A 27785-nucleotide genomic window follows, 5' to 3' on the forward strand; every position below is an offset into this window, starting at 1 on the left:
TCAGTTTTGAAGATGATTATATTATTTCACTGTTCAGATCCCAATGACCAGAGGTTTGTCTCCCAGACTGTGGACCAACAGCCTGTGTCAGCATCAGCTCAGCTGGGAGAACCTGTGGCTCTCCAGTGCTCTATTACCTCCCAGAGGACGGACCACAGTAACCAGTGCCAAGGGGAACCCAGTGTGTACTGGTTCAGATCAGGACCATCTCACCCTGCTGCCATTTACATGAATGGAAACAGGAATGGTGAATGTCAGAATAGTTCTGGGCCTCCGTCTGCTCCACAGAGCTGTGTCTACACTCTCCCCAAGAACAATGTAGACTCCTCTGATGCTGGGACCTACTACTGTGCCCTGGCAGCATGTGGGGAAGTTGTGTTTGGAAATGGAACCCAGCTGGACATACCAGGTCAATATATTTGACTTCTTACTTAAGAAGATAACAGACACATCATTAATAACCTGTTTGCTTTGATATTTTAATTTCGAAATATAATATGTAAGAGTCATGAGTCATGACCTAATGGGAATGTAATGTTACAGAAAACATGATTTCAACAGATTCAGATGATGACACCTTGTTGATTCCAGGAGCCAAGCTGTTTCCAGCAACCGTGGTACTTGGAATACTGTTGGCTTGCTGTCTGGTTGTGATTATAATCCTCCTTCTCACCAGAAATAAAAAGCAAGTTTGTGAGCATTGCAAAGGTCTGTACCTTCTCAATAATTGATTTTGTGGAACATTTGATTTCATAGGAAGGTCTTAGTTTAGGAATAACAGTAGTTATAGTTTGGCACACATCTTAATTTCTGTTTTTATGATTAACTTTTATAATAGGGTTACATCAATTCTGCATAAACTACTTAATCTTAAAAGTGAATGTTATTCTTCCGTTCTTGTTCTCAGGAACACTGGGTGCTTCCTACTCTGTCCCACACGACTCAGTGATTCAGGAACCACAGGTACAGCTGTTTCAACATGTTGCATTCAGTTGATTTTAACTTTGATGGAGTTACATAGTACTATAAATCAAGACATCCAATTTAAATGTATAGTTCATTTATTCTATACGTTTGTCAACTAGCAGAACTGTTGTGTTAAGTGCCGTGGAGATCAAATCGACATTACAACCAGCTAGGACTTGCGGTTCATGTTGGATGGTACTTATTCCATTTTAATCCACGTTTAAAGTGACAATATTTGGCATTTTTTCCATATTTGTTTCTACTTTTAAGACAAAATGGTTTGACCGAAAAACAACCCAATGGAAAAACAATGTGTTTAAGTGTTTTGCTCCAAGTTCATTTTTATTGAGAAACACCTTCCTGGAGAGTTTTCTAACGGGTCAAATTAACGGGTTTAGCGTTGGCCTTGGTCACAAAGAATTCTCGGCCCACACACGTTGGCAGAAATAAAGAGAGGAAAGAAATGACGGAGTGGCCACAACAATTTTTTACTTGCTGATAACACAGGAGGGATAATAATCTGTAGTAATCTGTAGTAGACACAATGTATTTTCTACCCCCCACGGCTGCTACTGCACCGCTGTAAAAACACAGATAATTCCCGACCAAGCTGACTTTCCGCAAGAGTGCCGTTATATGCTGTGTATGAAAGCAGCAGAGATGTTCAAGGTTTGCACAGCCTCATCAATGTCATCAAAGCGAGCAACATTGTACGATCTAAAACGATTTTTGAACGATTTTTTTTAAAACGATTTGATTCAGCCACTCAATGAACGTTTTTTTTCTTTGAAAGTAAAAGGAAACGGTCAAATTGACCCTAACCTTCTTTTTGAAGTCCAATCACAATTGTTTTCTTTCAGCTGGTGAAATGTCTAACTTTGATGTGCCATGTGTGCAGTAGAGTTGTGTGAATGAAGCCCTCTGGTGCGTGTCTGTCCGCACCAGGGGGCACAACATTATAACTAAGCACCCTTTTGCCCCGTGTGGCTGTCTAGTCCCCAGTAGGCCTATAGGATGAGACGGCTTTACACCCGTATGATTGTAGGTTTGACCTTCACTCTAGAAGAAGTGGTCCTTACGGCTGTGAATCCTCTCAGATGTTTGTTAGTAATGCACAGTTCTCTGTTGTAGGACGGGAAAACTGATTCCTTGAACTACGCAGCGTTGGAGTTCTCTGGCAGGAAAACCAGAGGAAGGAAGAAGAACAGTGAAAGGACCCAGAAGAGTCTGTATTCTGCTGTGAGAGAAACCGGCAACTGAAATCCATCGACCTGGTCGTAATATAGTTTGAATTCCTCAATATTGTAACGTGGATGTGCAGTATATTTCCAAAGGTGATAAAAGTAGAAGTTTAAAATACGATGAGAGAAGCTAAGGTAAATACTAAGATTAGGACAATGCTCGAGTAGCACTGAACTATAACGAGAGAGATGATAGGAAGCAACACTTAAAGCGCTATTTTTCATTAGCTTGTATTAACCAGCCCAACGCCGGTGGGCTAAGCCCCGGATGATCATGAAACCTAAAACCTAGGCATGCATGGCCAATTTTTTCATAATGCTTAACCTAAATAAAGAAAATATGCCAGTTATTATAGTTTTAAATAGCTACCTGACTGCTGTGCTGCTTATCCCCAAACATCCAAATTTCCATTCAAGTTATTTCAGAGTAAAATAAATACAAGTGAGACAGACCTTACACACATATACATATATAGTCTGGTTATGCTTTTAAACTGTTTATTCTCTTGCCAGAAGGACTATCTAGAAGGACTAGGCTACTTTATTTTGAGAAGTCCCTGGAATCCCGTTGTTTCTTTCTACATAACTAACTAGCATTAGTGACCATAATAATTGTATCACTTCTAGACTGAATTTAATTAATGCATTCCATAGATAGTATATATACATTTTTTCCTTACCCAAAAATTATATTCAGGGCTAATTAAATAATATCTGGGGCTTAAAGGCACCCAGTGCAACTTTCGAGGCTTAAAAATAAACATTCAATTTCTAGTCTTTTTTACACGTAGTAAGTTTCAATAACTCCATACCATTACATACCGACATTCAAGCAGCAAAGATGAGACGTCGTTGTGTGGTGAGAACTGATAGAAAATCGATAACAACAACAATACCGCCATTTTCTTTATTTTTTGTAACCTACAATAAATAAAGCAGGCTTCCAGTCAATGGAAAAATGGCTTCTCCCCACCGGCGATTGTTGTTGTTTACGATTTTCTATCAGTTCTCACCACACAGCGACGTCTCATCTTTGCTCCTTGAATGTCGATATGTAATGGTATGGAGTTATTGAAACTTACTACGTGTAAAAAAGACTAGAAATTGAATGTTTATTTTTCATTGAATGTTTACATAAAGTTGCACTGGGTGCCTTTAAGCCCCGAATAAAACAGCCTAGTGACGCGACTGGTATTAACTGCCACTTAACACTGGTCATTATAAAAGGCTTGAGTTCATGAAGCTACACAGAGCACATTCATATCTCTCCACCTGATTGTAGCTGGGGTTCATTTGGTTCTAGCCATAATGTGTGTGCTTGCCAAAGGTTTTTGTGTCGCTGTAAATGTTCATGTGTTACTTGTTATAAGTTATTTGCTATTCTGAAATGTTGTTAATAAAGGAATTGAATGCCTTTTTGCGTCATGCATTACAGGTGTCATGCCGACGTGCATGACTCTTAACGTTACCTTTTCTTTTGAGACTTGTCAATAAATAGAGATTACTGCAACTTACGTTACCCGACGGTGTGTGTCTCTCTATGTTCAACGCGTATGTTCAACAATCAAATATCTCAAACTATTACAAATAAAAACTGCTGAAATTGGGCAGTTGGCGATCCATTGACCTCCATTATTTTCCAACTGATTGTATGGCAGCTTCCATACCACATATTAAAAAGTTTAGCAAATAAACTGTAGAAAATGCACCAAAAAAATACAAAACATGTTAAATAAATCAATAAAAGGAAGCGTTTCAGTCTGAGTATGTGCGTGGAGGGCGAAACAAATAACTGACTCTCCCTTAAGCCCAGTTCAGAGCAAAGGTTGGGGATGAAAAATGGTTTGAGACCGTTGCAGACAAAGTGTGAACTGGTATAGTTGCCGAGTGTCTTAAGCCGTTGCATGGCGTCAGAGATTTAGTAACTAGCCCGAGCAACGATACTTCTTTTTAAAGGGGCGATTTACAACGATGTCACAAGTGGACATTTCCCTCCGTTTATTAATTGTTTCTCATCATTTGCCAAACAGCGGAGCATTAACGTTAATTTGGATGGGCTTTTGCATCACCAGATTCCAACGCCTATTGCTTGATCTGAACTGGGTTTAAGCTTTACCTCCTATGGAGAATCAACTGCGGTCAAGTGAGCCGCTATTCGTTCATCCGCGGTTAAGCCAGCCGTCACACAAAATCTTCGTGCGCCTTTACTCTAAACATCCTTTGGTTGGTATCTCGCAACGTTTTCAAAATAAAACCCTTCACCTACGTGCGTAGATATATAGAACACTAGCTGTCTTACACTGCGGTCAAGCCAGCCGACTGATCGAGATCGGCGGTCAAGCCAGCCGTACCTGTATATACTAGCCATAACGGTAATAGCGTCTCAGAACTAGTTTCAAATAAAAGCATTCGTCGGGTACATACAAAAAGACAGTCAATAAAAGCAAATACTATCAAAGGAAGTGTACGGCCGTTGTGGTATTTACTTTCAAAATAAAAGCCCACCAAACATTCCAATATGAGACATATTACATATGATTTTGGATACGATTTAAAAGAAAATGCCCTGTTATTCCAGGCTCATTTCACTGCAGGGTTATAGTTCAAGACCCCATGGGGTCACGCAAAAGGTTTCAGAACATTCTGATGTGGAGTTTCAAAATAAAAAGTTTTCAATATGAGACATATTAAAAGACAAACTTGGTTGGCTTTTATTTTGAAACTCAAGACCCCACAGGGTCACCCAAGAAGTTTCAGGACATTCTGATGCGTAGTTTCAAAATAAAAGCCCACCAAATATGAGACATGTTACATATGATTTTGGATTCGATTTAAAAGACAATGCCCTGTTATTTCAGGCTCATTTCACTTCAGGGTTATAGTTCAAGACCCCATGGGGTCACGCAAAAGGTTTCAGAACATTCTGATGTGGAGTTTCAAAATAAAAAGTTTTCAATATGAGACATATTAAAAGACAAACTTGGTTGGCTTTTATTTTGAAACTCCACATCAGAATGTTCTGAAACCTTTTGCGTGACCCCATGGGGTCGTGAACTATAACCCTGAAGTGAAATAGCCTGAAATAACAGGGCATTTCCTTTTAAATTGAATCCAAAATCATATGTAATATGTCTCATATTGGAGATTTTGGTTGGCTTTTAATTTATTTATATTTATTTATTTTTATGGGGGGGGGCACCTTCTCAACGAGCAGATGTGCGCCTGCAGCCAGAGGGAGCGCCGAAATACCTATTCCCAACACAATTGTATGTAGTAGGCTACTTCATTGATAACCGCTACGCAACGCGATTTTTTTTCACTCCCCTCCGGTAAGAGGTTGAGGTCTGTCAAGACCAAAACCTCCCGCCAAAAAAACAGTTTCTTCCCGTCTGCAACTGGCCTCATCAACAACGGCCCCGGACCCCCACTGACACTGACACGCACACTACCCCCCCTCCCCGCATCAACACCCACAGTCATCTGCCTGTGATGACAACAAGTTTTGCACTACTTTCATCATCACGCACAATTGTACATATATTCTTATCTTATTACGGTGCATATGTATATGTATATAGAGTATCTCTATTTATTTATTTTTATTTTTTATTTACTCTTATCTTTTTCAGTACTTATTATTCAATACTTGCTTTTTGTTTATTGTTTACTGTTTATTGTTTGTTAAGATCGTGCGCAACGAATACGAATACCGAGACAAATTCCTAGTATATGTGTAAACGTTTTTGGCAATAAACCTTTTCTGATTCTGATTTCTGTTTCTGATTCTGAGGCTGGCCGCCAACAAACTGAGACCAGTGCAGGCTGGACAGGACACTGACTTCATGGACAGTAAGGACCTTCACAGATGAGCTTCCTAATGATTCCGGTTTAAATGGCAAAGCTGACAAACTGAAATCATTCATCTTGTTATATTTAAACCACCATTTGTTGATAGGATTACACATAAAATGATTACTTGCTGTCTGTTGCTGTCCACAATATTGCAGGTGAGGGTGGCAGTGGATCCGTGGGAGGAGACAGAGGAGGGAGGTACCAGGGGCGCTGCCTGGCGGGGAAAAGTGGTACTGATTCTAAGGGCCCAGCCCAACGCAGCACGGCCCACGTCCCGCGGATGGCAATTAATAATATAATATTAATATTCTTTCATAGGGCCCAAAATTCCTGGCAGCGCCCCTGGGAGGTACAATGATGATTGGCCAGGCTATTGGCCTAACTCCCGCCTTACAACCAACCCTCGCAACTCCTCCTCCAACCCTGCCAACATCTCTCGTGTGCGAGGTGGCTCAATGTGGATTGGAATGAGAACGGTGGCTCACGTTCTCCACACTCCCTCTATAGTCTTTGATGGTCTCTGTCTCCCCCTTGTGGAGATAACCGGTTATTTGATCACATTGGTCAAGGGTCTCATGGGATGCCGATTGCCAGTTGGTCACACCGCCAATGCATGAAACTAGCTTAATTTTGTAGGGGAAAGCAATAATTGTACCTCACTATAATTACTATTTACCTGGTTATGCAGTACCCATATGGTTGCGTGATTTAAGCCATGAAAGGAAACTGTCATCTAGACTCTAGAGATAATAATAATAACAACAATAATCAAATACAGAATAATTATTCACTACTGTTGTTTGTACTAATACGTACGCTTAGCAGTCTGTGTAATCTTATTTATTTCGAATTTTGTGACAATTAATGATATTTAATTGTTCATGTCTTTTCTTTCTGATCGGTTTCATGATCAAAGTGTTCTTACTTCCAGAAAAAACTGTGTGTGTGTATGGGTTCTGAAGAGAAATCTATGCTTGTACGTTATTGGTTTTGTATAGACTTAACAACAATCAAATAGGAAGTTAACATAGATAATGTTCCTCAATTATTCTATGCAGAATGAAACAACACCACAAGACAATACCCGAAGCTGTTGGAGTTAGATGTTTTCGTAATCGGACAAATAAAGGCAAAAAACAGCACAATGAGAATGTATAGACATTGGCAAGGACACTTTCTGTTAAACAGCAACTTAAGAAACCTTTATTTGTGAGGGGGAGGCAAAGAGTTTGTTTTCAGTTTATGTTGAGCATAAGCGTTGAGCTTTTCTGTAATGTAACTTTGGTAAAATGTTGGTAAAATCTGTTTTTATAACACCTGACTTATGAAGGATTTTTTTTATGCAATTCTAAAGGCTCCTGCTAAAAGTTATGAGGATGTCATTATTATCGTATGCCATGACTTTAAATTACATGAGAACCAGTCTGAAAATCAAAATGGCACAGTAACCCGAGATGCTTGTGACAATCAGACTTTAACTGTGTTTGTGGCCTCTACATTGTATAAGGTCTATAGTCCTTCAGGTCAGTGTCTTTCAACTGGTGGGTCGCGGACTTGATCTGAATGGGTCGCGGAATGTGTGGCGCAATTTAATGACCATGGTAAAATGTGGGTCCCAAGGCCAGACCAGTTGAGAACCACTGCTTCAGATTCCACTCTGTAGCCTGCCGCCATTCTCTCTTGACATTCCATTATGGTGAATGATTAGCACCACTTTTTGTATTAAAATGAGCTTTGGAGCTTCATTCAAGAAAATATGAGGAAAAGTTGTTGGCCAGTGTCTTCATATTTGTTCTGAGAAGGTGGCTCATGTTGTTTTTTATATAAATGAGCTTGGATGCTCTTCAATGGGTAAACACCATGAAATGTAATTCCTCCTGAAGCAGCAGTTCTTTAAAATGAGGTTTGTCAGTAGCACTTGCTGCACGTCAAGAGCGAGTTGCTATTTGTTCGTATTGTGCGGGGACTGAAGTGGTGTCGTTTATTCTCAAAATTGAAAGCCACGGTAAAAAACGTTATGGCAGTGCCGGGAAATTGAAAGACAAAGTCTAACCGATGCATTTAAATCTGCGCCAGCTAACTTTAGTAGTAGTAATGTCCCTGCAAAAGCACTAGGTGGCGCCAGAGTTGTGTCTTATGACTGAATGAACTCAAAACCAAATCATTTTAATAGGCCATTTATTAAAAAAAATAATAATAATCTCATTTTGAGGAACTTAATGGAATTTGAATTGTAATAAATTCGATTTTACTGATTTTTTAGGTAATATTCTCCTTCTGTGAGGATGTATGCATCCTGCTGTCCAGGCACAAGCAGTGGGCTTAACGCACCAATGCTCTTCATGCACCCTCCTTCGAGATATTCAGAGTTTCCTGCTACAAACCTATTTTCATTGATTTCTTTGGTCTCGAGGGAGAGGCACCTCAGACCCTAATATCCTCTCTCTGTTCTGTGAATGATATCCAATCAATTATAGGCAATAAAATGTGTTCATGGAAAGTCAGCAACGTTTAATAGCATGAACACCACCTCTTCCCTGCAGTGTGCCATTTAATCATGCATGTGGGAAATGTGTATGAATGAAATATATACAATTAAATGTGATATTTGTAGATACTGTGGAGACAGAAAGCAAGTGCAAAACCAGGTTAAGAATGCACATGCGCGCACACAGACACACACACACACACACACACACACACACACACACACACACACACACACACACACACACACACACACACACACACACACACACACACACACACACACACACACACACACACACACACACACAAGACATCCATCTTTACTAGACTTGCTTCTCATAACCAACCAATCACCTCTATTGACTTATGGAAAGTTTTGCTTTGTGGCTAGAGTGTGATGTGCTCAGTCTATTTTTAAACCAAACTTTCCACTCAGGTTTCAAGAGCATGAGAGGTGGTAATGACGTGCAGACAACATACTTCCCAGGTACGCAAAAGTTTCTACATGCAGCAAAGCAAGATATATTTACACATTTGCATACAATTTTGTTCTATCACTTCATATTCTGCCTATTTATATTTTATTGTTTCTGTTATTCTTAGCCAAATTCTGGAGCTATAAGCTGTTAACCGTAGTTGTATATCTTGAGATGCTTTTCTTGGCCCATGTACATCCACCAAGAAACTGAACATATATTTAATACTGGAAAATTGTGTTTTGAGATAAATTGTCCCGAGAAAATGCACCAGCTTCATCATGAAAAAGTCACTAAAGACCATCGGTGTGGATGAGGACTACGCTCTAAAGGACTTTGCCATCACCAAGCTGAGCCATCACAGAACAGTTGCTGAAACAACTGCTCTTTTTAAGATGCACCCTCCCTGCTGTCAAGCAGACTTGAAAGCACAGCTACCCTCAGCTCATGTCCCAGGTGGAACCACTCAGAGGTTACCACCAGCCATGCCTTGAACTCCACAGGGCTGACACGAAAGCCTTGACAGGAGCCTCCTCCAGTGTGCTGTAACAACATGAAGCAGCATTCTCCCTGCTGTTGTTGGAGACGTCACATCAAGTAGAGGACCTGCCTCAAGAAGAGAAGAGACTGAACAAACCCCCCCTCAGCATGCGACGGCAATCTAAAGCTCAAGGACTTCAAACTTCTATGCATCTCTAAGTTGCTACAGATCAGTTTGGCTCCCTGATTAATGTTTGTTCATGAAGCTTGTATCTTCAAAACCACACAAGAATACATGTTTTTAAAGGGGGTGGGGCAAGTAGTGCCTTTTGATTCTACAGCCTTGTCATTACCACCACCACTTGTTACAAAGTGAGATCACTGAAGTACAAATATAATCTTTGCCAATCACATCCAGATTCAGAGAACCAATGCATCTTTCAATGAGTGTACCTAATGATTTAATAGTCTTTATTCTAAAACACTATGACAATGTACACTAGATGCTAAAATGACCGATTTCAGTGATCTTGGTCTCTAAATCAGATTGTGCAACTTATGCATGCTGAACCCATCACACTGTTATTTTAAACTACAACATTTCTTCATTCATCCTAGTGGTAGTAATAGTAGTAGAAGTACTATGTATATATAAGCAAATGCAAATATGTTTCAACATCTTTCTCTGTTCTGCAAGTCAAATATCAGGTTGAGAGGAAATATAAGTCCATTTCATGGTTGGTTTCTGCAGCACCTCAGCAACACATCCTGTTGATACCTGCAAGCAGGTTATGGTTAAGAGTTTTGGCGGTGTGTCGAAGAAAAAGGCATGACCAGCCACAGCCCTCGCCTCTCAGCTCAACCGCTGCTAAGGGCTTCGCTCTGTTTTGTTTCCAACACAAAGGAAAGGAAGTCACACTAGATGCTTCGGGCTTGTTGCATGAACTGCAAATCTACACTGGCGGTTATAAAACATGCAGCCTGAAACAAACAGATGCATCATCAACAAGGTGGGCTCAAGAGGGGGTCTGGTGATATAGCAATAGACATGTAAAACACAAGGACATGATTTACTGCAATTACATAGGTTTACTAAGGCACACTAAAGGTTTATCAATTTTTTTAACTCACATTGTTCTGAAATCTTTATAAAATGAATCAAGATTCTGAACAAGGCTGTCATACAATTAATTAATTCTCTTAATTTACCAGAATCTGCACAGACATCTGTTTGGGCGAGGAGTAGGAGATTGTGAGCTGAAAGCGGTATATGGGGGTCTCGTTGTGAGGGCTCTCATTAAAAATGAAGGTTTCAAAAGTATAGAACATTGTATGCTGCAGGCAGCGTGTCCAGGGTGGACTGTACCAACTGGCTGGAGTTGATGGCTCAGAGGAGTGGATTCAACCAGAGGAGATAAAGAGGGCCGTTTGCCCTTTTCCTTTTAACACACTTCCTGTGACTTACTAGTATATAAAAGCATCCATGGTGTAATCAAATGTTGCACGGTTTGGGTCATTGCAGCTTTTCTACAGTCTTTTAATCAGTGTTAATGCATATTTTCCCCATCTTGTAAAGCTCTTTCTTACGTGTCGAGTCGACGTATGCGATTATTATTATTTATAAACGTTATCATTTATTGGTATCTGAACATACATGTGCTCGATACGGCGCGTCACCAACTGTTTCTTTGTACATTGAAAACAATCAAAGAATGATGTCATCATTTATGAGTGAAAGATGGCACTAGCGTTGGTGATCACGAATTGAAGCTCGCTGATTGTTTGTTTGGACACAGCTACTGGATGATACGAATTCAACAACTTCATTGATCATGGCAGTGTTAGCCTAGCATCCAGATAGTTTGGATGCATGATGTGAACATATTTAAAAACGGAAGACTGGCCTTAAACAGTAGCATTATTTAGTCATTACAAGTAGATAGAGGTAGATTAATAACAATGATTGAAAATGTAATGTTCAGAGAAACTTTAAAGCCCAGGGAACTTTTGTAATCAAGAAAAAATACAAACACATAATACTAACTACAAATATGAGCGACAAATATGAAGTGCCACAAACATTGGATCATTGGCTTGCGTCAGTTTGCGTCTTTAAGTTCCCAGCCAATCACGTTGGATCTATGATTCTGTAAATGTTGGTCTATCCAGTCAAAATCTTTCACTTCAGAGAGAAGGGGTGCTAGTTCAGCACCAAACCGTGACAATGTTTGCATTATGTTTTGCTATTTCAAGTCTGAGCACAGCATGTAAGTACTTCTTCTATTCACATTAAAATTACTCTCTTTTTCATAAAGTGTAAATTCATAGAAAATATTTGTGTTTGTTGAAAATAATTATTAGTAAATCTTGTTTGTTTGTTTCTCTTTACTTTTTAGTGTGTATTCAGTCCCAAGAGGTTCCTCGATTGGTCTTTTTTAAAACAGCAAACCTCGGAGATACTGTCACTCTGCATTGTGGTGCTTTGAACGAATCTATATTTATTTTAAACTGGTTTAAGCAATCTCTTGGATTCATTCCCCAAGTGGTTGCTAACAGAATTTATGAAAAAATTAATTACCCATCCTTGAATTCAAGAATCACAGTGGGAGAAGGAACTGACTTTAATCTGATAATTAGGGATATAAATAAAGAGGATGAAGCAAACTATTTCTGTAACCAAGGAACTCACTATAAGAATAATTGGAAAACCGGCACATTTTTGACCGTCAAAGGTAACATATCCGTTGCAATATTTTGAGCAACAATATATTTTTAGCAATTTGATGATGAATCTTGTTTTTATTCATGCAGATGGCAATGACAAGAGGTTTGTCTCCCAGACTGTGGTCCAACAGCCTGTGTCAGCATCAGCTCAGCTGGGAGACCCTGTGTCTCTCCAGTGCTCTATTACCTCCCAGAGGACGGACCACAGTAACCAGTGCCAAGGGGAACCCAGTGTGTACTGGTTCAGATCAGGACCATCTCACCCTGCTGCCATTTACATGAATGGAAACAGGAGTGGTGAATGTCAGAATAGTTCTGGGCCTCCGTCTGCTCCACAGAGCTGTGTCTACACTCTCCCCAAGAACAATGTAGACTCCTCTGATGCTGGGACTTACTACTGTGCCCTGGCAGCATGTGGGGAGGTTGTGTTTGGAAATGGAACCAAGCTGGACATAACAGGTCAGTATATTTTAATCATACTTCCATTATATTATTATTTTTTTATTATTATTATGATATACTTACTGGATATTTATATTTACTGGATTGTCTAACTGAATTAAGATAATAGACAGAAGGAATTCACCTGTTGGGAAATATATTATACTCGTGCAGCAGGTTAGAGATTTTGATTAGAAAATGTATTCTTAAACCTACACATTATTTTGCAGGTTCCTGACCCATTTTCGATTGTCTGATTCTAGAACACAACTCGTATCTAGTTACCGTGGGGCTTGGAATTTTGTTGGCTTGCTGTCTGGGTGTGATTATAATCCTCCTTCTGACCAGGAATAAAAAGCAAGTTTGTCAGCATTGCAAAGGTACAGTATATTATCCAGAATGGATTTCAGAGCCCATTGAATTTCACAGAAATCAAGTCTAGGAAAATCTGTGTTTTAATATTTTGACATACATCTACATTTATGATTTAACTGATAACATAATAAAATAAAAGAAAAGGAGATACAAGATAAACAACATGAACTGCTTTATCTGGTAAGAACTAAACTGTTCTTATTCTCAGGAACACTGAGCGCCTCCTGCCATCCTGAACGTGACTCAGTGATACAGGAGCCGCAGGTACATATTTCCACCAAGGTTGCATTATGTAAAGATTTAAAACACCTTTGATTGAGCTGAAAATGATCTCTTATAATGTGACCTCTTATTGATTAGTGAGTCCATACCAGTGTTCACGTTAGCCGTCTATAGCCGGACATTGGCCGATTGCACGCACGCATGGCCGGTATAATAAAATGTAAAACGGCCCACATGTCCGAGAAAAAAAAGAAAGAAGTTCGCATTTATGTATGAATTAATCAGTAGCATATGAAAACCAGTAGCGGTTCCTGGCCGAGCTCACGAGGGAGGCAAACACGAACGTCCATTCATAAACGCGCGCAGTGCACCCGCACATGCATACACATGTCACTCAGTGGCCACGCTGTTGAACGTTGATTGGCTGACATCACGCGAAATTCGCGAAAGTTTAAATATTTCAACTCGAGCGAATTTGTCGCGGCACAAATCCTCGTGAACGAGCTCACCTGTGCACGGCGAAAGTGTGGTGCGACAAATCAAAACTTGTCGCCGGTTTTCTCTTGCGATAAATTCACCCGATACGCGTCTCTACGTTCACTTTGTATGGGATCTTGTCACCCCCTCGCGTTTGGTGTGAAAGCACAAATCTTTCCCGACTGGGCAAAGCTGGCCAAAATCGACAGTACAATCCCCGTGTCCAGTGTCCCTGCAGAACGAGTCTTTTCTCTCCAAAACAGGATTAAAACATCTATCAGAAACCGCCTAGCTGAGGAAAAGGTCACGAGGCTGATGCGCATATCGAGTCTTGGGCCGGGTTTGAAAGACTTCAACTTTTCGCGAGCAGCGGAACACTTCCATGCCATGAAGTTGTGCCGAAAGTAGCCTTATCGAATTAATTATTTTTTACCCGTTTACCATTTTTGCAGAGAATGGCTGTTATGTTTTTTTTGCCTAGGCTAATTTAATAAATGGCATTTATTGAAGCAACTTAGTTTGTGTCGTTTGTCGTTTAAATGTGGACTTTTGGTGATTATTTAATTATTAGTGAATAACGTCCGGAAGATATTCCAAATGTCCGAAATTCTGGAATAGTGTCGGACATTTGTCCGCCCAAGAAAAAGTCTAGCGTGAAAGCTGGTCCATACGTTGATCATCACCATCCGGCCGAACTGTCGCATTGAGTGGCTTTGAATGAGTCCTCTTAGATAGTTGGTAATAATACACAGTTCTCTGTTGTAGGATGGGGAAACAGACTCCTTGACCTACGCACCGTTGGAGTTCTCTGGCAGGAAAACCAAAGGAGGGAAGAAGAACAGTGAAAGGACTCAGGAGAGTGTGTATTCTGCTGTGAGAGAAACCTGCTACTGAACTCTAAATGAAAGATGTAGTGTTCTCAGTTTCTGATGTCAGATTGGCTGGATGACTGTGAATGTAATGGTTGTTTGTGGTATTAATTATAACCTGTTTATTGTTATGAGTGAGAGTGAACATAAATTGTTTGTCATATATATGTCACTTTGTTTGAAACAAAAAAATGTGAATTGCAACCATTGCAATATTTTTTCTGTCTTGGGGAAATATATTGCTTTGCAGAAGATTGATGATTTGGATATTTTGCCTGTGCAATCCTTGTTTCATCAGGTTTACTCAAAAATCGATTTGGATTTTATATTTATTTATTATTAATTATTTATTATGTCCGTAATGAAGTTAAAATGAAAGCGGGGGTTAATTAATGACCACATCCTACACAGGACTCTATTGAGTATCCGCTCATTTCAATTTGTATCATCTTGTTGTGTGCAGTTTTGTCAAGTTCATTTAAGAACAATGTCGGAAATGACCTGCCTGTAGAACCCCGACCACAACTTATATTTCAACCACACTCAAGATAAAATCCAACAAAATCTTTTTTTGTATCTTATCACAATATTTGCAGAATCGTTCAACATCTTATATCTGTGATGAAAGATCGCTGTAATATCATATTGTGGGTTCCTTGACGATTTCCGTCCCCAATTCAACACAAGGTTAGGTTTAGGTTGTGAAGCCTTTCATCACACATAGACTCACAGGCAACACCCTGCAACAATAAACCCTCAATCAAAATATAATAAACTTCTGAACAGACTAAGAGAGATGAATGAACAGAGGAACAAAGGAAATAAGTACAACTAAATATAATCAAAAGATATTGTTAAAACTGTATGCACATCTAATAAGGAAATACAAAAAGGGGGCATAGTGAGAGATACACAGAGACCTTGCGGATAGGAGGTAGTTGCTTTTCAAACCACAGTGCCGACACAGTCTGCACAGGATGAGCAATCATAACCAGACCAGTGATGCACTGCAGTTAAACCACAAGCAGAAAGGTCACAGCACAAGATCACGTGACTAGACACTATAAAGGCGGCACCTTCCATGTCTCAGAAGTCAAGAATTATTTATCGGTTGTGTTAATGAACTCTTCTTTAGTTTATCCTGTACCCGCATAAACACTTACAGAAATAATATCACACACACACACGCACACAGACGCACACACAACAAAATATTTAATTGTTGAGGTAATGAGAATTGCTCTTACTTGGTTCACGTGACCACAATCTAGACTGCACTACCACTAGTTTCACTATTGTTTGTACTACTAATCTTACCAATTTAACTAATTAAACAGCTATTGTCATTACTGACACTAGTTAGAACTACTCATACTACAATCATCACCAATAAAAATATTTTTGCTCATTTTATAGTAATACAATGACAATAGTGATGTCGTACTGCCGTACTAATACTACATTCACCTGAATTAATAATAATTTTGCCAAATTTGTTTTACAAAATCTAATGCTAACAAGGGTTGAGTTAGGAGATTCAATCGGCATCAATTTTTTTAAAAAAATATCAAAATAAAACTGAAATGTGTAAGAATTAATTATTGTTCAAACAATTACGAAAATAAATGCTGGCTTTCAATGTTTGTAATACAGATAAATATGAAAACTTGACTGCCATGTTTTCAGTGTTCAGTTTGGATTGAAATTAAATGTGATCTCCACTTAGTTTTCTGTGTTGTGCAGCAGCCTTGCTGCTCTCAGTGTCCTTAAGTTCCAGCCAATCACTGATGATCTAGGATATGTAACGCCTGTGTTTTAAGGACAAATCTTTCACTTGAGTCAGTACAGCACTAGTAGAGCACCGAAACGCAACAATGTTGGCAAGAGTTTTTGCTATTACAATTCTTATTGGGTCATGTAAGTAAAATTCCTCTAAGAATATTACGTCCAAATTGTTTGACTTTGTATTTCTGCAGTATACTGTGTTTTTTGTTAAAAATACAAAATTGAAACCATTTGGAAAGAATAATTTAGACCAGCGATTCATTTTTGCTTTTTCTTCAATGGGATAAATTGTTTACGTCTATTTTTTCAGCGATGATTGACACCAAAGAGGTTCCTCGTATCGTCTCTTTGAAAACAGCAAGACTTGGAGATAATGTTACTTTACATTGTGGTGCTGAAAAGGAAAGTAGAAATATGCATTTCTGGTACAAGCAATTGATTGGATATGTTCCCCAAGCGGTCGCTTCAATAGTGTATAAGCGTGGTCAAATTTTCCCTCCTTTCGATTCAAGTTTCACTGCAGCAGAACCAGACATGGATCTGAACATTAGATCTGTGAGTAAAGAAGATGAAGCAAACTATTTCTGCCAAGAGCATTATTCAAAGAATTGGAGTGGAATTTTTTTGTCTGTCAAAGGTAAGATACATCCCGTTCTACTTGTTTTCTAATTCGGCATCTGAAAGAAGCCCCAATATAATTGTTTTCTCAGTTTAGATGATGATTATATTATTTCACCGTGCAGATCCCAATGAACAGAGGTTTGTCTCCCAGACTGTGGTCCAACAGCCTGTGTCTGCATCAGCTCAGCTGGGAGACCCTGTGGCTCTCCAGTGCTCTATTACCTCCCAGAGGACGGACCCCAGTAACCAGTGCCAAGGGGAACCCAGTGTGTACTGGTTCAGATCAGGACCATCTCACCCTGCTACCATTTACATGAATGTTAACAGGAGTGGTGAATGTCAGAATAGTTCTGGGCCTCCGTCTGCTCCACAGAGCTGTGTCTACACTCTCCCCAAGAACAATGTAGACTCCTCTGATGCTGGGACCTACTACTGTGCCCTGGCAGCATGTGGGGAAGTTGTGTTTGGAAATGGGACCAAGCTGGACATAACAGGTCATTATATATTACTTCCTACTGAAGAAGATAATACACATAAATAATATCCTGCTGGGTTTGAGGAAGTTATTTCAACACATACTATGTAAGAGTCATTACTAATGAAATGTGAATGTAATGTTACAGAAAACATGATTATATGATGACACCTTGTTGATGCAGGACCCAAGTTGGTTTTTTTAGTTACCGTGGTTCTTGGAATACTGTTGGCTTGCTGTCTGGTTGTGATTATAATCCTGCTTCTAACCAGAAATAAAAAGCCAGTTTGTGAGTATTGCAAAGGTCTGTACCTTCTTTAGAATTGATTTTGTGGTATATTTCATTTAATAAAAAAAATTCTTGGTTTAGGAATCCCAGTAGTAATAGTTTGGCGTACATCTTCATTTCTGTTTTTAACATTAACTTTATGCAATTTTGCATAAACTACTTAATCTTAAAAGTGAAAGTTATTCTTCCATTCTTGTTCTCAGGAACACTGGGTGCTTCCTACTCTGTCCCACACGACTCAGTGATTCAGGAACCACAGGTACAGCTGTTTCAACATGTTGCATTCAATTGATATTAATTTTGATGGTGTGAACATAATCCTATAAATCCAGAGATCCTGTATAGTTATATAGATGTATAGTTCATTTACACTATACGTTTGTGAACTAGCCGAACTGTTGTGTTAAGTGCCGTGTAGATAAAATAAAATCGGCATTATAACCAGCTTGGACTTGCGGTTCATGTTGGATGGTACTTATTCCATATTAATCCACGTAAAAAGTGACAATAGTTGACATTTTGTCCTTATTTGCTTCTACTTTTAAGATAAAATGGTTTTACCGAAAAAAATAATAATACTCGGCTGTATTGCTGCAAGAAATCAGGCAACTGAGCCGCTTTAAAACAGATAATTCCCTACCAAGCTGTCTTATCACAAGAGTGCCGTAATACGCTGTGTATGACAACAACAGAGATGGTCAGGGTCTGCCCACCCTCATCGATGCAATACAAAGTGAGCAACTATTGTTCCATGCAAAACAACTTTAACATTAAATCCCCTTCATGGCAGCAATGCCAATGATGAATTAATGTTACACGTATTACTTACATTTCCCACGGATTTCCAAAAAGTTACAACATAATACAAGGCCCACCAGGCTGCCTTCTCTTACACTGTTTCAAAAGAGTTGTGATTCAGATATAACAGTCAGCTGCTCTGGTAAAGTTTTTTTATTGTGTACTACATAACATTGAAAGTAAACCTAAACGGTCAAATTTACCCTAACCTTACTTTTTGAAGGGCGATCCCAATTGTTTTCTTTCATCTGTTGAAATGTCTAACTTTGATATGCCATGTGTGCAGTACAGTTGTGTGAATGAAGCGCTCCGACCCCGCGATTAGGATGAGAATACAAATGGGGCAGATTGTGTGGTAGGCAATATGGATAGAAAACTAAGGGGGCACAATATTATAAATGAGGGGGCATTTCACCCTTTTGCCTCTGTGTGGCGCCGGGCCTGTCTAGGCCCCAGTATAGGATGAGACGCCTTTACACCAGTATGATTGTAGGTTTGACATTCACTATGGAAGAAGTGGTCCTTATATGGCTGTGAATCCTCTCAGATGTTTGTTAGTAATGCATAGTTCTCTGTTGTAGGACGGGGAAACTGATACCTTGAACTACGCAGCGTTGGAGTTCTCTGGCAGGAAAACCAGAGGAAGAAAGAAGAACAGTGAAAGGACTCAGGAGAGTGTGTATTCTGCTGCAAGAGAAACCGGCTACTGAAGTCCATCCATTTCATGGCGGTGCTGCCTTGCTGCGGCGACACACAACTGTAGCCGCTTGTGTGTGTAATTGTTTAAATGTGTCCTTCGTATATAGTCCATGTTTTTAAGCGTCTTTTTGTATGTGTTGGGGGGGACATTAAAGACTTTTCCATTTCAATTTCAACCAGGGAGATTGTGTCACCTCACGAGGCTGAAGTAATGATGTGGTATTGTCAGGTTCTGATTGGATGCATGACTTTAATTGTGTTACATAAATCAGTACTTGTTTATTCTCATGAATCTATTAATTGATTATTTCTTATAATTAGAAATGCTGTGTAAAAAAAATGTCAATTCTGTTTGTTGTGTAATTTGTGTGTCGGGTGGATTTTGTCAAGGCACCAGGTTCATTGATGACTTTGTCTATGTTCAGATTTAAGTCAACCATGATGTTTATTCAACTCAACTCCTCTTGCAGTGTAGGCCAAATAATATGGCCTAATTCACACATGGAATAAGGCTTTCTTCCACAAAGAAAACGGCAAAGAAACGTATATATAACATATGATATGCGGTAACTGTGGTTCTATTTAATGACATATGCAATACATTATAAACATCGTTTCTTATCAGTATTTTATGCATTATCGTTATCGACTTCAACCCAATATGCATCGTTCCTAATATGCATGTGTCCCCCTGTATTATGCGTTACGTGTTTAGTTTGGCTAGAACTGCAAAAAAACAGGTATTTTCTGGTTTGTGGCGCAAGTGGTTTATGAAACGTCAAAATAGCAACAGGGAACGTTTGATCCAGAACACGCCTCCTCCTTTCGCCGAGCCGCCCCTTGGGGCGCAAGATCATTCCCTAATTTACCGACGCGTGGCGCAGGAGGAAAAGCACGCTCTGCACCAGTTGCAAACTAGCAACGACACATGCGCCAGTGATTAAGTTAATTGCGCCGGATACAAGATAGGGCCCTAATAGTCTTATAAACACACAAATTTCACATTATTTTCCCACTTAGCAAATGCATTGCAACCGGTGGATCGAAGCTATGAAAAAAATCAACAGTTCGATCTAGACATCACCATCTTGCCCATGAGCAGGACAACAACAAAAAGTGAATACGGGGCATCGCCTTGCAACAGTAAACCCTCAATCACTTTACAAAAGAAAAAATTCACCTTGAGAAGAGACACACAAAAAAAGAAAACGGTCACTCCCTATAACAAGGTTAAACAGGATGAGGACATAGCGAGCTATACTTAGTCCCCTGGTTCTTCTTTGTAAACCACAAACAAAGCAAGCACAGGATGAGCGGCCATAATGAGATCAATGGTGCTAGAGGTAAAACCACATCAGCACAAGATCTTGTTCCACTTCTGCTTTTTTATGAGATATGCTCTAAATCTGTTTAAATAAATTAAACTACCGGTACTATTGTTCCTGGTGACCATATTATTACTACTAATATTAGAATCACTATTTTTACTAATAGTAGTAGCACCAATATTTAATTTTATTTGGCTGGATTCAAACGCCCTAGCACATACACTCTTGCCCCTGCTGGATTGGCTTGGTGCATTCAGTGTCTCTATGTTACAGCCAATCACAGTTGATCTATGGTATGTAAGTGTTGGACTCACTTGAGTCCAGTGCTAGTTCATCACCAAAAGATCACAATGTTAGCATCATTGTTTGCTCTGACAATTCTGGGTACAGCATGTAAGTAAAACTACTCTTCAAATTAAATCAAATTCACAATTTTATCTAAATAGTTAATTTTGTGTTCAATTATTTATCTATATTTGTTTATAATACTAAGTTGTCAAACAATTATACACTTTTAAACACTCTATTCCTTCTTATTTCTTATGTCTTTTAGTGCCAATTCAGACCCAAGAGGTTCCCCGTTTGATGACTGTGAAAACAGCGAAACCTGGAGATACTGTTACTTTACATTGTGCGGCTAAAAAAAATGATGATAAGTTTCACTGGTACAAGCAGGCTCCTGGATATATCCCCCTAACAGTCGCCGCAAGAGTGCAAGATTCAAATACAATTTATCCGCCATTTAATTTAACCTTCATTGTGGAAGGGGTGTCTGACTTTAGTCTGAGAATCTCAAACGTAACCAAAGGCGATGAAGCAAACTACTTTTGTCGGCAACGTTTTTTTGATAGTTGGATTAACGGCACATTTTTGTCTGTCAAGGGTAAGCTATCCTGTTTCCAATGCTTTTTGATTTGAGCCAAATTCATATTAAAAAAATATAGATAATCTTTTATTTTATTGTGCAGATCTCAAAGACCAGAGGTTGGACATAGGAGGTCAATATATTCTACTTCCTACTGTTGGGAAATATTTTATAGTGATGTGGCAGATTTTAAATGTTATTTAAAATATTGTATGTAGTGGGACATCTGTATGAAGTGCTACAGAAATACTATGATGAGTTCCTCATGAGATTAATTCTTGATTGTCTGATTCTAGAACCCAACTGTTATGTAGCGATGTTGGTGCACCGGATACTGTTGGCCTGCTGTCTGCTTGTGATTTTAATCCTATCTTTAACAAGAAATAAGGTTTGTAAGCATTTCAATAGCATCATTGATTATACACTTAGACTGTTCACCAAGATTATACGACCTCAGGACAGGTCTGGGAGAGCTTCTGAATTGTATTACATCCAACACAAGATCTGATAAAATACACTACTTAGATGTGGGAAAAGTAAATCTCCTTTTGTTTTTATTCTCAGAAAAAACTCGGACGTTGTTGCCCATGACATGGTGATAACACAACCAGTTGTTCATCAGCTTGAAAATATTGCATTGTTTATTCAGTTAGGAGGATTTATTAGTGCATCCATTATTCAGCATCAACATCTAGTGTCTTAGAGATTGGTTAAAATCAGTACTACCATCAGATTATTGGCCTGCTTGTCACCATTCTCATGTTTGATTTCTTTGTTTGTTTGCAAACTTAAAAAATAACTTAAATTAGGCATATAATATGCAGACTGGAAAATGTTATACTGAATATTTTTTGATGGTTTATTATGATTAATAAAGTTTCTTTGTTGGAAATAAATTGGGAATTCAGTCGTGATTTCTATATCAGGTTGATAAAAACATATCTGAAAGGACATGTTTATAACACGCAGGACCTTTCATTATAAAATAGCCATACGGTAAACATAAATTCATGAAGGTATCGGGATCATTTGCTGAAGCAATATATGTATCGTCAGGTTGGCTCAAAACCAATAGTCAATTCACAACAACTATTTAGCACCCTGCCGAGCCCCAGACCATCTCAGAACTTGGCTGACAGCGTGTGGACCTGTCCTGGAGGGAGTGACATGGGTGGTTCCTGATGTGCAGTAACGTTCAATATGTTGTGTTTTCTTGCTGTTTTGGCGATTGTAGTGTAAATGGTTTTACATATTGCTGTGAGCTTAAAGGTTGCATTGACTATTCTTTGGGTGCTGTGGTAACGCAGGCTACCTTTGCCCCAGACTAGCTGAAGTGCGATGCCTCCCACTCATCGCCTAAACTTGCCCCCCTTACAGAAAGGGGACAGAATGAGAGATAGATAGCATCTTCTGGTGCAGTTGGTAGCAGTACCACCTGCGTTCAAACCACAGTGCTGACCTAGTTAGCACAGGATGAGCGCTCATAACAAGATCTGTGACACCAGGCAGTTAGAACCACAAACATAAAGGTCATCATCCTGTGACGGACACTAGACAGTCTACACTTTCATGCCTCAAATCATATGTTTGTTAATAATTTCTTATTGTTATCACTTATGTTCACACCTATTCACACACACACACACACACACACACACACACACACACACACACACACACACACACACACACACACACACACACACACACACACACACACACACACACACACACACACACACACACACACACACACACACGAGATTGAATCTACTCTGTGTAAGTCATTTCACAATCTTTGTTGTAGCTGCATCTCCTTGGTAGTATCCATCATATTCTGCCTCAATTTGCATAGCCTGTGACTTTGTGGTGACTCGCAATTTTCCCATTGGGGGTATCAGCAAAGACAGTGACAGGTTAACATGCGATTGACCCACATGTGCAGTTTAATTGACATCAAACCCAGTCTGTGATGACATCCTTCCCTGCTGTATCACAGCCATTGTAAAAAATAACAGCGTCCTTCCTAAAGTGGTTTGATTTTGAAAACTGGAGCTCATCAAAATGCTGGACATCGTCTCAATATGTAGGACGCGGGACAAGGGATAAAAATGCTGTGTCGCCACTTAAATCGACATCAAGTGACCCACTCATGAATAAAGTGAACTTTATTAAGGTAAAACAAGTGCGAGTTATTTTAGAAAATAAAAGTGAGGACACTTGATTGTCTGCAAACCTTTAACATAGGGCAGAGCAGTCAGTCAATATGTTTCATTAATCTAAATATCGGTTATGAAACTACATTTACCTTTCCTTTAACTCACGTCGTTTTCTGGCTGCCATTTTACAACAGTAGAGTTAGATGACAGAAATACATGATACCAAGACATTGGAAGACTTTTTTAATGCCCCTGTTCAATGTAATAGGCTGATGTTAAGCGGCTTCAGGCTTTTCCTCGTCTCTGGGCATATATAGCCGCTCAAATAAAGATAGTAAATGCTATTCCAGCTATCCTAACCTATGAACTTAAAATCCAACTGAAAACTAAGAGGAAATAGTATTAGCCGTATTGTAATGTAAGGGTTACTCTCAGTCCTACTTATTTGCAAACTTCTAAAAAGATTGAAGAAAAAAGATGCGGGCGTGGTTAGAACCAACGCGTGTTATCAGAATAAGAAAAAATGTTAAAGAATGCTCAACCCAGTACCATGTTATCTAAACTGTTCAATCTAACATGAACTACACCTCACAGATAACTAAGCAGATCATTGGATTGCTTCATGCGGTACCTCTCAGTTCTAGCCAATCACAGTTCACCTTTGGTTTGTCAATGTGGGTCTTCAAAGTCAAAATCATTCATTTGAGACGGTACAGCGCAAGTCCAGCACAAAAAAATCACAATGTTAGCAAGATTGTTTGCTATGATACTTCTAAGAGAGGCATGTAAGTAAAATTCCTCTTCATATTAAATGAGATAGGCCTTTAAGGGTTGTGATATTATGAGCTAAAGTTTGGTACGTCGGTTAATTTATGTATTCGTTTACAACATTGATTTAACAATACAAAGTATAATCGTGTTTAAGACCAGATATATGAGTTGCTAACTGTTCTTTGTTTAGTGCAGATTGAGACGCAAGAGATTCCTCGTTGGATCACTGTGAATACTGCTGAACTTGGAGATACTGTTAGTCTAGATTGTGCAGCTTTACCAGACGATAGTGTAAGGATTTACTGGTATAAGCAATCTCTTGGATATGTTCCCCAAACAGTCGCTGCTAAAACATATGAAAAGATGACATTCAATCCACCCTTTCATTTGAGATTCACAGTGGGATCGGACTTTAATTTGACAATCAGAAACGTAACTAAAGGCGATGAAGGAAACTATTTCTGTCAACAAGGTGTTTTGAACAGTTGGAACAAGGGCACATTTTTATCTGTGAAAGGTAGGATATAACCCTTTGACTGAATCATTTCAAATATCAAAAGCACAATATTTATTAGGTCTAGAAACAGGAAAGCATTTAATTTGATTCCTCTGATGATTGTTATATTTCACTGTTCAGATCCCAATGACCAGAGGTTTGTCTCCCAGACTGTGGTCCAACAGCCTGTGTCTGCATCAGCTCAGCTGGGAGACCCTGTGGCTCTCCAGTGCTCTATTACCTCCCAGAGGACGGACCACAGTAACCAGTGCCAAGGGGAACCCAGTGTGTACTGGTTCAGATCAGGACCATCTCACCCTGCTGCCATTTACATGAATGGAAACAGGAGTGGTGAATGTCAGAATAGTTCTGGGCCTCCGTCTGCTCCACAGAGCTGTGTCTACACTCTCCCCAAGAACAATGTAGACTCCTCTGATGCTGGGACTTACTACTGTGCCCTGGCAGCATGTGGGGAAGTTGTGTTTGGAAATGGAACCAAGCTGGACATAACAGGTAATTTGACTTCATACATACATTTTTGGTGTTTTAAAGAAATATTGGTTATCACCTTATCATCATTATATGTAATTCTATAAGAAAATAATGTCGGTTCTGATGGTTTCAGATAACTCATTGTTGATTGTTTGATTCTAGAACTCGGCAAGAATGAAGTTACCCTGGTGCTTGGAATACTGTTGGCTTGCTGTCTGGTTGTGATCATAATCCTCTTTCTAACCAGAAATAAAAAGCACGTTTGTGAGCATTGCAAAGGTAAAGTGCATCATACACTAATAATCTTACTGGTGTGACTTGATATGATCTCAGGACAGGTTAGAGATCCCCAACTGCGGATGGATATCACTGTCTACGTAATTTAGTCTGTGGTCTATTGTATTTTTGGAGAAATCTAGCATGTTGTTGCTAGATTTTTGTTTGACATGAATGCATATATATTTAGACCTATTCGGTAACACTTTATAATAAGGTCCCATAATAAATAGCAAACTAGTCATTACCTAACCCTTTGTTAATATTTGTTAATCGTTACTAAAATATCTATTTGGCAGAAGTTAATAATTTTTTTTCACTGACCACAGAGCGTCGCTGGTTAGGGTTAGGGTTGGGGTTAGAGTTAGGGTCGTGGGTTAGGGTTAGGGCAGTGTGTTAGGGTTAGGGTCTAGTGTTAGGGTTAGGGCCGTGCGTTAGGGTTAGGGCCGTGCGTTAGGGTTAGGGCCGTGCGTTAGGGTTAGGGCCGTGCGTTAGGGTTAGGGCCGTGCGTTAGGGTTAGGGCCGTGCGTTAGGGTTAGGGCCGTGCGTTAGGGTTAGGGCCGTGCGTTAGGGTTAGGGCCGTGCGTTAGGGTTAGGGCCGTGCGTTAGGGTTAGGGCCGTGCGTTAGGGTTAGGGCCGTGCGTTAGGGTTAGGGCCGTGCGTTAGGGTTAGGGCCGTGTGTTAGGGTTAGGGCCGTGCGTTAGGGCCGTGTGTTAGGGTTAGGGTTAGGGCCGTGCGTTAGGGTTAGGGTCGTGTGTTAGGGTTAGGGTTAGGGCCGTGTGTTAGGGTTAGGGTCGTGTGTTAGGGATAGGGCCTTGTGTTAGGGTTAGGGCCGTGCGTTAGGGTTAGGGCCGTACGTTAGGGTTAGGGCCGTGTGTTAGGGTTAGGGTTGTGCGTTAGGGTTAGGGTCGTGTGTTAGGGTTAGGGTTAGGGCCGTGTGTTAGGGTTAGGGTCGTGTGTTAGGGTTAGGGTTAGGGCCGTGTGTTAGGGTTAGGGTTAGGGCCGTGTGTTAGGCTTAGGGCCGTGCGTTAGGGTTAGGGTCGTGCGTTAGGGTTAGGGTCAGGGTCGTGTGTTAGGGATAGGGCCTTGTGTTAGGGTTAGGGTTGTGTGTTAGCGTTGGGTCAGGGTTATTCAAACAACTAATATTTAATTAATGATGAAAAAATTATTAACTTGTGCCAAATAGATATTTTAGTAACAATTAACAAATATTAAGAAAGGGTTAGGTAATGACTAGTTTGCTATTATGGCACCTCATTATAAATTGTTACCATATATTCATGTTTCTTTTTGATGACTTTTCTGTATCTTTGTACACTGTGATTATAATTATGTATTTCCATACATGTGTATATATATATATATATATATATTGGGTATATTTGAACATGTCAAATACAATTTAAAGTTCAATTAAAAAGTAAATGTTATTTGGTTCTGATTCGCAGGAACACAGAGTCCCTCCTACCATGTTGATCATGACTCAGTGATTCAGGAACAGGTACTTCTACATTTACAATTCTGTTTAATATGAACACATTTTAATTCATCATTATCAAACGTAGGATTTCAGTGATGGAAATATAGAATTGTATTTTAAAAGCAGCATAATATTTTAATGTAAGTTGAAGTTACTAACTTGAAGTTTAGCTACAAGGTCAAATTAACTTTTCTAGTTTGTTGTGGTTACAAGCCTACATGTTCCTGGTCGCAGGAGTATTAGCTCCCAGTACACAAGTAGGATTTCACTCTATGCAACTGTGAATCCTCTCAGATGTTTGGTAGTAATACGCTTCTGTTGTAGGACGGGGAAACAGATTCCTTGAACTACGCAGCGTTGAAGTTCTCTGCCAGGAAAACCCGAGGAATGAAGAAGAACAGTGCAAGGACTGAGGAGAGTGTGTATTCTGCTGTGAGAGAAACTTGCCACTGAAGTCCATCCACCTGGCCCTTGCCTTGTTTGAATTTCTTAATATTGTAGTCTGGTTGATGTTCATTAAATTGCTAAAGATGAAAAAGTTTATTAAATGTTTGAAATGTGGATGCACCCGCATTCATTTGAGGTTTCCTAGTAAATGAACTTTCAGGCATTGCTTTTAATAAATACAACTAACCAGC

The 27785-nt window shown here is 39.5% G+C and overlaps 3 protein-coding genes across 5 annotated transcripts in view; all 3 read left to right on the forward strand.

Annotated features, from left to right (window-relative positions):
• Positions 1-6676, forward strand: part of gpc2 (glypican 2) — a 12845-nt gene extending 6169 nt beyond the window's left edge. The window contains exons 8-14 of the mRNA XM_056600135.1: positions 38-181; positions 289-409; positions 908-963; positions 2098-2195; positions 5998-6056; positions 6215-6257; positions 6409-6676. Coding sequence (XP_056456110.1) covers positions 38-181; positions 289-409; positions 908-963; positions 2098-2195; positions 5998-6056; positions 6215-6257; positions 6409-6676 — 789 coding nt within the window. The remainder of the gene's footprint in view (positions 1-37; positions 182-288; positions 410-907; positions 964-2097; positions 2196-5997; positions 6057-6214; positions 6258-6408) is intronic.
• Positions 6677-11217: 4541 nt separating this feature from the next.
• LOC130390563 (uncharacterized) lies at positions 11218-15923 on the forward strand. Of its 3 annotated transcripts, XM_056600593.1 has the most exons (6): positions 11222-11772; positions 11902-12237; positions 12317-12688; positions 12934-13050; positions 13254-13309; positions 14510-15738. In XM_056600593.1, exons 1-6 carry the CDS (start codon positions 11730-11732, stop codon positions 14636-14638), a joined length of 1053 nt encoding a protein of 350 aa, XP_056456568.1. In that variant the 5' UTR covers positions 11222-11729; the 3' UTR covers positions 14639-15738. The 3 variants fall into 3 exon arrangements, with proteins under 3 accessions (XP_056456570.1, XP_056456568.1, XP_056456569.1); XM_056600595.1 differs by lacking the exon at positions 11902-12237 and having other exon boundaries at positions 11218-11772; positions 14510-15923; XM_056600594.1 differs by lacking the exons at positions 13254-13309; positions 14510-15738 and having other exon boundaries at positions 11276-11772; positions 12901-13026.
• Positions 15924-16303: 380 nt separating this feature from the next.
• LOC130390274 (uncharacterized) overlaps positions 16304-27785 on the forward strand; it is a 46120-nt gene continuing 34638 nt past the window's right edge. The window contains exons 1-9 of the mRNA XM_056600136.1: positions 16304-16530; positions 16709-17035; positions 17142-17513; positions 17679-17798; positions 17987-18042; positions 19163-19283; positions 24337-24417; positions 24594-24920; positions 25041-25412. Of these exons, the coding sequence (XP_056456111.1) occupies positions 16488-16530; positions 16709-17035; positions 17142-17513; positions 17679-17798; positions 17987-18042; positions 19163-19283; positions 24337-24417; positions 24594-24920; positions 25041-25412 (1819 nt within the window). The 5' untranslated portion in view covers positions 16304-16487. The remainder of the gene's footprint in view (positions 16531-16708; positions 17036-17141; positions 17514-17678; positions 17799-17986; positions 18043-19162; positions 19284-24336; positions 24418-24593; positions 24921-25040; positions 25413-27785) is intronic.

Source organism: Gadus chalcogrammus, chromosome 10, assembly GCF_026213295.1.
Source record: "Gadus chalcogrammus isolate NIFS_2021 chromosome 10, NIFS_Gcha_1.0, whole genome shotgun sequence".
Lineage (NCBI taxonomy): Eukaryota > Metazoa > Chordata > Actinopteri > Gadiformes > Gadidae > Gadus > Gadus chalcogrammus.